Genomic DNA, 15,030 nt, shown 5'->3' with positions numbered 1-15,030 from the left:
TTATGCAGGTAAAATCCTGACCAAATCTGCACCTGAGGTCACTAGCAGGTCACCTGCGTTGTCCTTGCGTGTTTTGCTCATTGTAACGACATGCTGCGTTCTGAAAAGACACGCCGCATGTGCATTTTCGCGGGTCTGCCGCATGCGTTTTTTACTGCATAGTGGAGACAGGATTTCATTAAATCCCCTCCACTATGCTGTAACATCTGGACGCTGCGTTTTTGACGCTGCGGCTCAAAGCAGCGTCAAAAACGCAGCGTTTCCTGAACGTGGAAACATACCCTAAGGGTAAGTTCACACGGGGCGTTTTTGCTCTGTTTTTTATGCTAGTTTTCAGCTGCTTTTTACAATACCAGCAAAGCCTATGAAGTTTCAGAAATCTCACGCACACACATTGGTTTTTTGTTTGGTCAGTATTTTGTGCTTTGCTGCGTTTTTTGGACGTAGAGCATGTCACTTCTTTCAGCGTTTTTGCTGCTTTTTTTCACCCATTGACTTCAATGGGTGTTGAAAAAAACACAGCAAAAACGCAGCTATCATTATTTGCTGCGTTTTTGCTGCTGAAAATGCAAGGACATTAGGACAGGCCGGAGCGAGCCGTCCCCTCCCCCCAGGGCCGAAGGGAAGGCCAGCATGACAATGGGTTGGAGAGGAGGGGGTGGGGCTGAAGAGGTTAATTACATTAGGGGGTGGGGGCTAGTGGTGGAGGGGTTAGAGAAGTGTCAGGGGGCGGGGGCCGGTCAGTTTCCGCTCACCTTCACAAGAAGCAGCATGTCTGGAGTGGACACTGTGCTGCAGAGCCTGAGGGCGGCTGCAGCCTCTCGGCCTCCTGGATGGCTGGAGGTGCAGGTGGCCCACCTGCTGGACGCCGGCGCCGGCGGATCCTTGCCGGTGGTCCCCCCTCTTGATCGGTGAGCTCGGCGGTCACGGCCCCCCGAGCGCCTTTCACCGGATCCCAGGCCAAGCGCCCCCCGCAGGCGCAGGAGCCCCTCCCAGGACCCTCCAGGCCGGGCGCCGGTAAGAGCAGCGGGGAGCAGGCCCCGGCCTGGGAGTAATCCGACTGCCAGACGGGGCGCAGCGGCGGTTGCGAGGCCCTCACCTCGTGGTGCGATGGGGGCGGAGCCTAGACACGCCGGGCAGCGCCTGGAGCCTAGAACAGCGGGAGGCCGCGGCGGTGTTGTTCCTGCCGCGCGGCCTGCCTCGGCGGTGCAAGCTGGGTCCAGAGGAGCGGTGGATGGAAGCGGGGCGGGTGGTCCGAGGCTGGACGGCACTGGGTCGGCCCCTGCAGCAGCGGCGGGGGGTCCCCCTTCTCCAGGGCTGTGGAGCGGACAGCCTCCTGCAGCGGCCGGGAGTGCGGCTGGCGCCGGTCAGCAGGACGTGCCCTCACCGGTCCAGGCGGAGTCTCCCCCTATCGCTTGGAGTCCGAATCCGGTGTCCCACGTGTCGGCGACCTCACGGAGCAGCGGGTCTGATGGACACCTCCAGGGCACATCGGTGGACGGGTCGGTGGCGGATTGGACAGCTCGTGGACGTCCGGATACCAGCACTCCGGCTGGAGGGACCACAGATCCCTTGCAGCCCGGTGAGTATGCGTTTGTGTCTCGTGTTTGTCTTTCTGATGCTGGTGCGCCTGCGTTTAGTGGTGCTCAGGGAGCGCTTAGCGGCGTAGCTGCGGCAGGGGTAGCAGGCGGCGGTGAAGTGGCAGGGGTGCGGGAGCTTTTGGCTAGTGTGCAGAACCTGCTAGCTAGATTGGATCGCGATGTGGCTCTGCAGGGATTTTTGGGTGTTTGGTCTGGTGCGCAGCGCAGTCCGGTTAATGCAGCAGTGGTGCAGGCCGAGGTCGCGGAGCCGGTTTCTGTTTCTGTGCAGACTGAGAAGGAAAAGGAGTGCAGGGTCCACTTAGATGATAGGGCGCACGGCGAAGTATACGTGTGTTTTGAGGGCCCGTTGGGGGCGCATCTTAAGAAAGAGGTGAGGGAAAAGATAAGTAAGGACGAGTATGTTGAAATTTTTTCACTGCTTCCGCTAGAGAAATTTAACATTGATAAGGGAAAGAAGGAGGATTCAAAAAAGGAGGAGGAAGAAAAACGGCGTTGGCGTTTGATTCCCCAGACTTTCGCTAACTGGCTTCAGGCTTTTGCCATTCTGGCCAGTGTCATTGGCGAGAAGGCTCCTGAGAATTGCTCGGGGCTATTTTGCTACATGGATTCCATCAGTGAGGCTCACAGGGTATATGGCGGTCAGGCGTGGCTTAGGTATGACGAGCAGTTTAGGCAGAGAAAAGCAGTGCGGCCGGCCATTTGGTGGGACCAGAAAGATATTGGTCTCTGGTTGCGGGTAATGGCGCAGTACAAGTTCGGCCATCCCTTTCAGGGGGGGGGCCGGTGTGTCCGGCCATGGATCACAGTCCGGTGCGGGGAGTACCTCAGGCAACGCTGGTCAGGCAGGCGGACAGAAGTTGGGCGTCCGCTGGCAATTTAATGAGGGACAGTGCAAATTTGGAGCCAATTGTAAGTTTAAACATTTGTGCTCCCACTGCAGTGGTTCCTCCCACGGAGCCGCAAAATGCTTTAAGAAGGGCAAGGCAAAATCAGGTTCAGGTAATTCCCATGGGGGAGACTCCGGTGATGGTGGAAAGGATGGTCCCTTATCTAAATAGGTACCCGGATAGGGAAAAGGCGGCCTTGTTGTTGTCCGGTTTTATGGAAGGTTTTGTTATTCCGGCCCCTCCTTTTATGGTTCCTTTGGTTAGGAAAAATTTGCATTCAGCCTTGTTACACTCTGAGGTGGTTTCGGAGAAGTTACGCAAGGAGGTGGCTCTGGGCCGCATGGCGGGCCCATTTGACCATGCTCCGTTTGAGGACTTAGTTGTTTCCCCCCTGGGGGTGGTCCCTAAGAAGGAAGCGGGTAAATTTTGCCTTATTCAGCACCTGTCGTATCCTAAGGGTAGGTTGGTGAACAACGGCATTGATCCTGAGTTGTTTTCAGTGGTTTACGCATCATTTGATGAGGCGGTAGTTTGGGTGCAAAAATGCGGAAAAGGCGCCCTTCTTGCAAAAACGGACATAGAATTCACTTTTCGATTGCTGCCGGTTCATCCGTCTAGCGTTAGACTTCTTGGTTGTTTTTGGGAGGATCGATTTTTTGTTGACAGATGTTTGCCCATGGGTTGTTTGTTGTCTTGTGCTCTGTTCCAGGCGTTTAGTTCCTTTTTGGAATGGGTTGTGCGGGATGTGTCTGGTTGTGACTCGGTACTGCACTACTTAGACGATTTTTTGTGCGTCGGCCCGGCGGGGTTTGATTGTTGTTCGAGGATTTTGAGTGCGATTGAATGGGTGGCTTTGCGGTTCGGCGTTCCGCTGGCCCCTGGTAAGACAGAGGGCCCGAGTACGTGTTTGTGTTTCTTAGGCATAGTCATTGATACCGTGCGGTGGGAGTTTCGGTTGCCCGAGGACAAAGTGGCGGGCCTGCGGGAAGACGTTGGGCGGGCTGGTCACCTGCGTAAGTTGCCTTTGCGAGACCTGCAATCACTGTTTGGTAAACTTAATTTTGCTTGTCGAGTCATGCCGATGGGACGAGTTTTTTCTAGGAGGTTGGCTAGCGCCATGGCGGGAGTTAAGGCTCCTCACCATTTCGTGCGGTTATCGGCCGAGCACAAGGAGGATTTGGCAGTGTGGTGTGAGTTCCTGAAGTCGTATAACGGCAGGTCTTTGTTTATGGCGGGAGTGATTGACAACGAGTCTTTGGAGTTATTTACTGATGCAGCCGGAGGTTCGGGTTTTGGAGCATACTTTCAAGGGCAATGGTGTGCGGCAAAATGGCCGGCGAGTTGGATTTCTTCCGGTTTGGTTCGTAACATTGCTCTTTTGGAGATTTTTCCCATTCTGGTAGCGGTGCACTTGTGGCAAGGGATTTTTCGGAACAGGCACGTTCGGTTTCGCTGCGATAACATGGGGGTGGTGTGCGCGATTAACAGTTTGTCCGCATCATCGCCTCCGGTGGTTTGCGTGTTACGGCATTTGGTGTTGTTGTGTTTGACTTTGAAAGCGCATGTCACAGCGTCGCATGTGCCGGGAGTTCATAATTCTATCGCTGACTCTCGTTCTCGTTTACAGTTCGATCGTTTTCGGTCATTGGCCCCGGAGGCGGAGATGGTCGGTTTGGAGTGCCCTCCAGAACTTTGGCTAGTGGTGTCCGGGACGCTCAGGCGTTGATTAAGGCGTTGTTGGCTCCCAGAACCTGGGAGGCTTATCAGGCAATTTGGCGGGAGTGGGAGGTTTTGTTAGCGGCTGCATCGGGTGGGCTGAGCCACCAGGATCAGGTCGGGATCTTGTTGCCATGGTTAAGCCGGGGGGCATTAGTGGGTTGGTCGTCTGCCAAGGTGTCAAGAGTCATGGCGGCTTTGGCTTTTGGTTGCAAAGTGCGGTGTCAGGACGATATCACCAAGTCATTTTTGGTGCAGAGGGCTGTAAAAGGTTTCAGGCGGCGGTCCGGAAGAATAGATTCAAGGCGGCCGTGTCTTTTAACGTTTTGGAAAAGTTGGGCGAGGCGTTGTCTTCATTGTGTTTTTCGTTTTTTGAGCTTTGTTTGTTTCGGCTGGCTTTTTTGTTGGCCTTTTTTGGGGCGTTTAGAGTAGGTGAGTTGGTGGCACCTAACAAAAAAGGGGCGGGGGGCTTGTTGGCCAGAGACGTGTTGTTGGCTGAGGGTCGGGTGGAGCTATGGTTGCGACGTTCAAAGTCGGATCAGGAGGGTCGGGGTAGTAGAATTGTTTTGGGTTCAGTCGCGGGTTCTATTATGTGTCCGGTCTCTTGCCTTAACAGCTTTTGGGGCCTTCAGCCTAGGTGTGATCGGTCTTTGTAATGTCACCAAGACGGTTCCTGCTTGTCTCGATACCAGTTCACGGCGGTCTTTAAAAAGGCGATTGCTTTGTTAGGTTTGGATGGCGCTTGTTTTGCCCCTCACTCCTTCCGGATAGGAGCCGCAACTGGGGCGGCAATTGGGGGGTTGGGGGATTCCGCCATTCGCAGGATTGGTAGGTGGCGCTCCAACCGTTTTAAGAGTTATGTGCGGACACAAGGGGTGGTTGAGGCGGTTTTATAGGTCTGGATGGAGTGGCTTTCCTTAGGCGGTGACATTTGTTGAGTTTGTGTTTTGTTTTCCAGGTCCCCAGGCTTTATTGGTGTGGATTCTCGGACACTCGTACGTGCATTGGGGAGCTCTGCGCGCCGATGTTCGGACTGAGGGCAGGCAACTTGGTTTTGACCGAAGCGTGGCAGTCATCCGGTGGCTCGGTTTTCGGGGAATGGCCTGGAATCACGTGTTGCGGGAGATCCATAACAGCATGAGATTGGATAGAGATCCCGACGTTTTGGTCTTGCACGTGGGGGGTAACGATCTAGGGGTCCGACCTTTTCGGGAGTTGGTTAGAGACATAAAGCAGGATTATTTGCGGTTGTGGGTTTTGTACCGGGGTTGAGTATCGTTTGGTCGGAAATCGTGCCGCGGAAACGGTGGAAGCACATGCGGTCTTTGGTAAAAATTGACAAGGCCCGCATAAAGGTTAACAGGGCGGTGTCCACCTTTGTGGTTAGGAATGGGGGCGCAGCAGTTAGACATTTTGAACTGGAATCAGGAAAAGGGGAGTATTGGTTGGCGGACGGCGTTCATTTGAATGCTGTGGGAATGGATTTCTGGGCTCTCGGGTTGCAGGAGGGCATTGAAAGGGCCATAGCTTTTTGGTCGGGTGGGGTCTCGGGCCTTTAAGGTGTTCAAAGGCCTCTCGTTGTGGCGGCTGGGGGGAGTCCTTGGAGTTGGTGGAAATTGGTTTGGGGGGTCCATCGGTATATGGCTCCTCTGTTTTGGAGTTTAATATGTTTAGGATCTGGTGAATGGTGGTGGGGAGTTCCGGCAGGGGTGGTCGGATCTCCAGTTTTTACCGCGAACAGTGAACCCTCTTGTGGGGTTTTTGGTGCTCCCGAGGCAGGGTTACAACGGCTGGGAGTAAAATATGGTTTTAAGTTATGTTCGCGGTATGGTTAAAATCACCAGATTCTTGTGGGCTCCAAGGACTTCTCCTAGTTTGTGAAATGTATGCTTTTACATTCATTGTTAACTGTTGTTTTGTTTAATAAACAGGCTGCTGTGGCCTACATAATTCCAAAAGAAACACCTGTTTCTGTTTTAATTGGGAAAATGGGTTTGGGTGGTCGTGTTGGGACTAAAGGTAAGGGATTGAAAGGGTGTGAGCAGGAGGTATTTCCCTCTTTCCCATGAAGCGCCTTCGACAATACCAGGGTCAAGCAAGGACAAAGAGAAAAAAAAACGCACCAAATCCGCATCTAAAAACGCACCTAATCCTGCATTTTTGACGCAGCTTCTTTCCTGCCAAGACGATCAGGTTTTGCTGCAGAAAAAAAAAAGCAGCAAAAGCGCCCTGTGTGAACTTACCTTAAGGCTGCCTTCAGACACAGCAGTCATGCTGAGGCTTTTAAAGGGGTTTTAAACTACTATTTCACCCCCTTTCCATATGTCCTAATGCTCCTAACAATCAGTTTTCTAGCGCATTTATTACCTGTGCTGCTTCCTGTGAGCGCATCTCTGTGTGGGTCATATATTCCTCAGTTGTCATGCAGGCTCTGCAACTTCCGATCTGGAAATAGGAATCGGACAATCCATCTGATTGGAGCCTTCTGATGGTTTGAAGCGCCAGCCCCATCAGTGATGTTATAGGATTTATAATAACAAGCATCATCTGAAGGGCTGGCGCTCCAAAGCTTAATCTGGATCTAAGCAGGGGAGGAGAGTGAAGCCGGTGTTGTGTGAAGTCACCGTGAGTTTTGTGCTTTTTAATAACCAGTAAAGGCTACGCAGACAGCTGTGAGCTGATAGTAATAGGCTGGGAACCTTTATGGATATTGGCCCCTTCCTAGAATGATAACACCAGACCCCCGCTGTCTGCTTTCCCTCAGCTGGAAGTTCAAAATAAGTTGGATTCTGCGTCGGTTTTTAAATGAATATATTTCATGCACGCTATTCACAGATGGCGGATGCTGACTACAACTCTCATCAGTGTCCCCTAGTCTGGCTGATCGCAGGGAGACAAGGGCGAGTATGATGATAGTTGTAGTCAGTGGCTGGGAAAAGCACTGAGTGTACTTCTTTCCCCAGAGCAGTACTCCAGAGCATTTCATTTAATTCCGGGACGTGTGTTAAATATTAATTATTCTTATTTTTATTCTGTACCGAGCACATGGTTTCTTGCTGACACTATCTAAAGCTATTTCTGTGTATGTAGCTCAGAGTATAAGTTAACTCCATATACAGAGGACATGTGATCTGTAGAAATCATATAAATAACGTCTCTAAGGAGGGTGGGGGGCTTTTGTCACGTGGGACGGTCACCTCCCTGCCTTCACCATCATTCTCCATGGACATGGGACAAGACACGAGGAACAACAGCTGTTAGCTACTCCATGCCATGATGACCTTCAAACTCCACACAGACAGATGACTTCTACCATTCAGGACCTTGGAAAGATGAGTAACAAGAAAAGCGCTGATATCTACACATGGACAATCTATTTTTATGTTTTCTGCAATTTGGTTTTTCTGTGGACTAGTCAATAAACCACTATACTTTCCTCAGAAAATCATGACATTTTTCTTTTAAGAATAACGCACCTGGTTAAGTCTTGATTAGATATTTTTGCGCAATAACGATTTTTAACAACGTGTCACACGGATGTAATCTGTGTATCATCAGTGTGCACGTGTGTAGCATGCATTCCATCCATGGTGCTGAAAAAAAAAACATGCCTGTGAGTTTTTCACACGGAAAATATGACATGTGCGCACCACCATTGAATACAATGGGTGTGTGTGTGTGTCCGTATTTGCAGTCCTTAAAAAACGGACCGCATATGGACATAAAAAGCGGACGTGTGAAGGGGGCCTTAAATAGTAATTCCGCATTTTTCCTGAAAAATATTTAAATAGATCTCAAACAGATCTTTCTTAACATGTTGCAAGAGTCCATTAAATCAATCCATCTTATGTCTAATTAAAATAGTTGTATCCAAAAGAGTAAGCATATTATCCATTAATAAAAAATGTAATAGCAAACCTGGTGTGGTCAACCATAGGTCCCACATAGCAACACATTTTATTCACTTATTGAGTGCGTATAGCCAATGTTCCTGCGCTTTGTCTCCATTATTATAATTACACAACCCATTGTAGCATTCATTGTATACTGGTTGTCATATGGACGTAACTGGTGTAAGATGCTAAAATTCTATTAATAACGCACGCAAATTCTGTCTCTGCAGCCTCCAATGTCCAATGCTCGCAGACAAGTCATAATAGAGGCTTTCCATAAAATGGATAAAACAGGAGATGGAAAAATCACTATTGAAGACCTAAAAGGAGTCTACAACCCAAAATCTCACCAGAAGTATAAGAACGGAGAATGGAATGAGAGACAAGTGTTCCAACATTTCTTGGAGAACTTTGATTCCCCCAATAATAAGGATGGACAGGTATGTCTGGTGGATAAATCACAATAGAAATATGCATAGATATGAGACAGAAGTCACAACAAATTTTCTTTTGTTCTCAGGTGACAGAAGAAGAATTCTTGAATTATTACAGTGGGGTCAGTGCCTCTATAGACAGTGATGCATACTTTGTGGTGATGATGAAGAATGAATGGAAAATTTAATATACTGTATGTGTTTCCTGTTATTGCATTAAACTAAGTGCCCAGCCACATACATATTCACTATATACCACCAACATAATTACTTCTAATAAAGTGCACTACATCACCCCATTATTTTACATGAAGGAGCGTTCTACTGAAAATGTTTTATCCCAAATGTTTAATAAACCTAATTCAATGATTCAATGGATGATCTTGCCATATATAACACACTCTGGCATTGCTCTATGCAGCATTAGAATTGAAAATAAAAAAAAATAGAGGGGTATTCTGACAATGGTATATCACTAGGATATGCCATGACTCACTGATCAGAGTAAATTTGCTGCATTCCCACCAATATTCCGAATAAAGGAGCATCAGTGCGAGTAAACTGCTGCAGTACTTATCTGCAAGGTGGACCATCTAGTCTCCTAATATGCAGGTAATTTCTTGGTGTTTTAGTTCTCATTATTTGTTGGATTGGCAATTACTTTATCCTCTTCTTTCTCATAAATGGTGAGGGTGTGCAATGGCGATGGCTTGGCAATTACTTTGTCCTCTTCTTCTTATGGATGGCGATAGCTTGGCAATTACTTTGTCCTCTACTTTCTCATGAATGGTGAGGGTTTGGCAATTACTTTGTCCTCTTCTTTCTCATGAATGGTGAGGGTTTGGTAATTACTTTGTCCTCTTCTTTCTCATGAATGGTGAGGGCTTGGCAATTACTTTGTCCTCTTCTTTCTCAGGGATGGCGATAGCTTGGCAATTACTTTGTCCTCTACTTTCTCATGAATGGTGAGGGTTTGGCAATTACTTTGTCCTCTTCTTTCTCATGAATGGTGAGGGTTTGGCAATTACTTTGTCCTCTTCTTTCTTATGAATGGTGAGGGCTTGGCAATTACTTTGTCCTCTTCTTTCTCAGGGATGGCGATAGCTTGGCAATTACTTTGTCCTCTTCTTTCTCATGAATGGTGAGGGCTTGGCAATTACTTTGACCTCTTCTTTCTCAGGAATGGCGATAGCTTGGCAATTTCTTTGTCCTCTACTTTCTCATGAATGGTGAGGGTTTGGCAATTACTTTGTCCTCTTCTTTCTCATGAATGGTGAGGGCTTGGCAATTACTTTGTCCTCTTCTTTCTCAGGGATGGCGATAGCTTGGCAATTACTTTGTCCTCTTCTTTCTCATGAATGGTGAGGGCTTGGCAATTACTTTGTCCTCTTCTTTCTCAGGGATGGCGATAGCTTGGCAATTTCTTTGTCCTCTACTTTCTCATGAATGGTGAGGGTTTGGCAATTACTTTGTCCTCTTCTTTCTCATGAATGGTGAGGGTTTGGCAATTACTTTGTCCTCTTCTTTCTCAGGGATGGCGATAGCTTGGCAATTACTTTGTCCTCTTTTTTCTCATGCATGGTGAGGGCTTGCAATAGTGATGGCTTGGCAATTACTTTGTCCTCTACTTTCTCATGAATGGTGAGGGCTTGGCAATTACTTTGTCTTCTTCTTTCTCATGCGACAACTAGATCCCACAAAATATATATGTGAGAACAAGAAGAGATCCCAAAATCATTAAAAAACAGTATTTATTGGTAATTAGTTTAAAATACATACATATAAAAGAAAGCAAAAAAGTACGGTAGGGGACACCATAAAGGGCACCAAAACACATATGCTACAATACAGGTATGTTGTATCACTAAACACACCAAATGGTGCATATAAAGCAATTAAACAAGGGATGCCAAAATTTCTCCGATAAAAATATCTAAATATTTAGCCTAAATATACCACCAGCCTATGGAAAATATAAAATCATACCCAAATACAAAAGATGGAGGTTATCTTGTTTACTGTAGTTCATAATAGGTAGTCGAGTTACTACCAAACCGAGCACCATGGCTCATGGGTTATTCAATCCCCCAAACCTTCCTAGGCTAAACCATCTACAGCCACCCATCTGGTGCTAAGATCCAATATGGCATCACCTGTCATAATTCCCCCATAGTGAAGGATGATTACCTGGTGCATGTGCTGGTGTCCGCCGTGTCCCCTCACCCCGATGCGCGTTGTGCCTCCTGCTTCTTCCGGGGGCATCGGTAATCATCCTTCACTATGGGGGAATTAATTGCCAAGCCCTCACCATTCATGAGTGGTATGGCCACAGGTTGGTGGCATTTTAATATTAATGAATAAAATCGATTTTATGGGGTTTATTATGATTTTGGACTAATAGTTACCCTGGTTTAATAATTTGATTTAAAGATTTCTTGATTTGCGGCAGGACTCTTGATGTACAGCATGTGACCACTGCAGCAAAGCACCCCAAAAGCAGTGAGTCTGTAGAGGTGGGGGAATTATAAGAACTTAATTTCTTTTAGTCTAAAGGCATTCTTTGCATAAAAATAAAATTAGTATTACTTAGCCACTCCCATTTTAGGGCTCAGCAGATCATGCCAACTATATTGGCATGACCACTGAGCCCATTGATTGGCTTAAGCAACCATGTGCTGGAGCCGTGATGTTAGCACTGAAGCCTTGTCTACAAAAAACGGAAGCAGTGGCAGAGAGGCAGCGTTGGAGTAAAAGGGGGTAGGAAATGGCAATTTTCTTATTTTTTTAGAGCTGTAAAGATTCTACTGCATGTTACTGAAACACTATAGTTCTTGCAAATCTTCTACAGTATATGCTGGGTAAACTTTTAATACAAATATGAGGACACAGTTCCCATGCCCAGACTGCCAGAGCATGGCAACGTATAAAATTTGTCTGTATCCAGCGGATAAAAGGAGAAAGCTATTGCATCCCATGGTCAGAAGTAGAAGGTAATTAAGAAAAATGTGTACCATGGTGTAGCTAACTAATGACCTCTCCAGTCGGTTAGCACAGTGAGAGGCCTTGAGATTATACATTGATGAAAGATTCTACATCTGCAAGAAAAATGAAAATGACATCTTCAGAATGTGAGGAATAGAATTAAGCAACAGCATGAGTGAAAAATACGTGGGTATACTAATAGATTACAGACTGCACATGAGTCAAAAGTGTGATGCAGCAGCAAAAAAGGCAAAACAGTCCTAGGATGAATTAAGAAAAGCATAGAGTCTTGATCACATGAAGTAATTATCCCTCTCTACTCGTCCTTGGTCAGACCTCATTTGGCAAATTGAGTCCAGTTGTGGGCACATTTTTAAAAAAAGACATTGTAAAACTGGATAAGAGAGAGAAGAGATACCAGGAATATGAGCGGACTGTAAACTAGGTCCTACGAGAAATGGTTAAAGGAACACTGTCACCTGAATTTGGAGGGAACAATCTTCAGCCATGGAGGCGGGGTTTTTGTGTTTTTGATTCACAAGATTGCAAGATTGCCTTGTGCAATCATGTACTACGGAGGACAGAGAATAAACTTCAATCCAATATTGCAGCCAGCATGCAGCCAGCGGGTAAGGAAAGGGTGAATCAAAAACACAAAAACCCCGCCTCCATGGCTGAAGATTGTTCCCTCCAAATTCAGGTGACAGTGTCCCTTTAAAGGATCTGGGAATTTTGAACTTGCAAAAACAGAAGAGGAGACTTAATAGCTATCTACAAATATCTGAAGGGATCTCACAATGTAGAGGGATCATTCTTATTCTTGATTGCACATGGAAACATGAGAATCAATGGAATTAAACTGAAAAGGAGAATATACAGATTAGATATTAGAAAATTTACTTTTTGGACAGTGAGGGTGATCAATAAGTGGGGATTACTCCTTCAATGGAAGTCTTAGACTCATAGAATGGTAGAGTTGGAAGGGACCACCTGGGTCATCTGGACCAACCCCCTGCTCAAAGCAGGATTCACTAAATCATCCCAGACAGATGTCTGTCCAGCCTCTGTTTGAAGACTTCCATTGAAGGAGAACTCACCACCTCTCGTGGCAGCCTGTTCCACTCATTGATTACCCTAACAGTCAAAAAGTTATTTCTAATATCTAATCTATGTCTCCTCCCATTCAGTTTCATCCCATTGCTTTTAGTCTTTCGTTGTGCAAATGAGAATAAAGATGATCCTTCTACAATGTGACAGCCCTTGAGATATTTGTTGATGTCTTTTTTAGAATGTAATGCCCAAAACTGGACACAGTATTCCAGATGAGGTCTGGCCAAAGAGGAGTAGAGGGCAATAATGACTTCACGTGATCTAGACTGTATGCTTCTGGTAATACATCCCAGAATTGTATTAACTCTGGAGGCCCCTTCCAACTCTAACATTCTGTGATTTTATTATTGGGGTTCACAATCTAGATTCTATATCAGTATGTCTTTGGAGTGTGGGAGCAAACCGGAGAACTTGGAGAAAACCCACAGAAACACGGGGAGAACATACAAACTCCTTGCAGATGTTGTCCTTGTTGAGATTTAAACCCCAAACCCCAGCGTTGCAAGTAGGGATGAGTGGACTCGTGGATGTTCGGGTTCGTCAGGCTAGGATGAACTGTAATTCAAACTTCAGTTCAGCATCTGAAAGTGACCCGAACTTGACCCCGAACACGAACCCAATAGAAGTCTATGGGAAAACAAACTTCTGTGCTTTAAAATGGCTGCAAAATGGTCATAGTAAGGGCTTAATGAACCAGGCAAGGCTTTCCAGAGTACTCCTGCAGAGGGTTTTTTCAGAGTACTCCCACAAAGACACATGCAGATTACACACACAGGTTTTTGGCACAGTATTCCTATAGACACAGAGCAACCACAGAACAAATAGTGGAAAAACGTCCATACTAGTTAGCAAACATAGAAATCATCTTTATTAATAAAAGCATTGTAAAGGAAAAAGACAGGGGCAGGACTGGAACAAGCGGTAAGACACATTACAGCATGAATAGTGAGAGACCACACATGGTAGCAAACCGTCACAAGAGCAAATGCGCAACATATGTTAAGAAAATAATCATCATGAAAGCATCGTATTCACATAATCTACCTAGTGGTATGCGACCAAGGCACAGGTGGTCTCCCACCCTCCCCGATGCGCGTTTCGGAAGTAAAAACTTTCTTCCTCAAGGGGCATGGTTTTTGTTCATTCTGCCTCCCAAAAATCGGAATAGAAAGTGATCAAAAAATGTCACGTGCCCGAAAATGGTGCCAATAAAAACATTAACTCGTCCTGCAAAAAACAAGCCCTGAAATGACTCCGTGGGCCAAAATATGGAAAAATTATAGCTCCCAAAATGTGGAGATACAAAATGAGCAAATGGACAAAAGGCAGAGCAAAGTACTGCAGTGCGCAGGCGCCGGGCCTCTCTGACCTTTCCCGGCACCTGACCACTGCAGTACTTTGCTCTGCCCTCAAAATGGCAGACAAAGTACGCCTGCGCCGGAGCCGCGACAGGAAGCAAAGAAGAGGACGACATTGCATGAAGATGGGAGGTGCAGGACCGCGACGCCCATAGGACCAGACCGCACATGGGTGTCAGTACACAGGTGTAGCTGTAATTAGAATAGTGAAGCAGTGACTGATTAACTCCTTAATCCCATATGACGTACTATCCCGTAAAGGTGACCTGGGACTTAATTCCCAGTGACGGGATAGTACATCATACAGTTTCATGTGACATCACGACTTAAGTCGCGATGATCGCATTAAATTTCCGGCGCCATCTTACCTGGAGGAAGATGGCGTCGGCATCCCAGGGCCTGGCTCCACCCCCCAGGGCTCTCGATCGCTGTGATTGGCTGTTCAATTCTGAACAGCCAATCACAGCGTTTCTCATTGTTTCAGCCAATCAGATTGGCTGAAACAATGAGGTCCCAGGCTAGGACCGATGTACTTGATCCTAGGGCCGGTGGCTGGCAACGCCAGGCCCTGACAAACCCCCCCCCAATTGGCGGTATTACCGCGCTGTGCCCTGATGTACCAGCCTGGATCGGTGCTGCAATAGAACCGATCGTAGGCGAGAGCCTAGTGCAGGCCCAGCAGGGCCTGCAGGAGCTGATTGGCGCAATCGATGCTATCGACGTTCACGCCGATCACAGGACACAACGGCGGTCTGTGTGCCCTGCTGGTGACCTGGCTGTGACCTGCCTAGGATTGGAGGGATCCTAGGCAGTTGCCATGGTCACCAGGGCCTGCAGGGATTGGTGGGATCGATGTTATCATTCGATCCCACTAATGACAGCTCACAGCAGCGGTGTGACCGCTCTGTGACCTGTCTGTCACCTGCAGGTGACCTGTCTGACCGCTCTGCAGGGGTCCCCACTCTAGCTGAGGACTCCTGAAGAGCGGTCACACAGCCAGATTTACTCTTGCTGGGCCTTGTGGTGCTACAGAAGAATCAGTGTGCATA

The 15,030-nt window shown here is 47.3% G+C and overlaps 1 protein-coding gene across 1 annotated transcript in view; it reads left to right on the top strand.

Moving 5' to 3' along the window:
• Positions 1-8,886, top strand: part of LOC138658173 (calcyphosin-like protein) — a 55,791-nt gene extending 46,905 nt beyond the window's left edge. The window contains exons 4-5 of the mRNA XM_069745696.1: positions 8,328-8,537; positions 8,618-8,886. Of these exons, the coding sequence (XP_069601797.1) occupies positions 8,328-8,537; positions 8,618-8,719 (312 nt within the window). The 3' untranslated portion in view covers positions 8,720-8,886. The remainder of the gene's footprint in view (positions 1-8,327; positions 8,538-8,617) is intronic.
• Positions 8,887-15,030: the final 6,144 nt, after the last annotated feature.

The sequence above is a fragment of the Ranitomeya imitator genome, chromosome 1, assembly GCF_032444005.1.
Source record: "Ranitomeya imitator isolate aRanImi1 chromosome 1, aRanImi1.pri, whole genome shotgun sequence".
NCBI classification, from domain to species: Eukaryota; Metazoa; Chordata; class Amphibia; order Anura; family Dendrobatidae; genus Ranitomeya; species Ranitomeya imitator.
The sequence above is the reverse complement of the archived record's forward strand: the minus strand, read 5'-3'. Positions and strand labels throughout refer to the sequence as shown.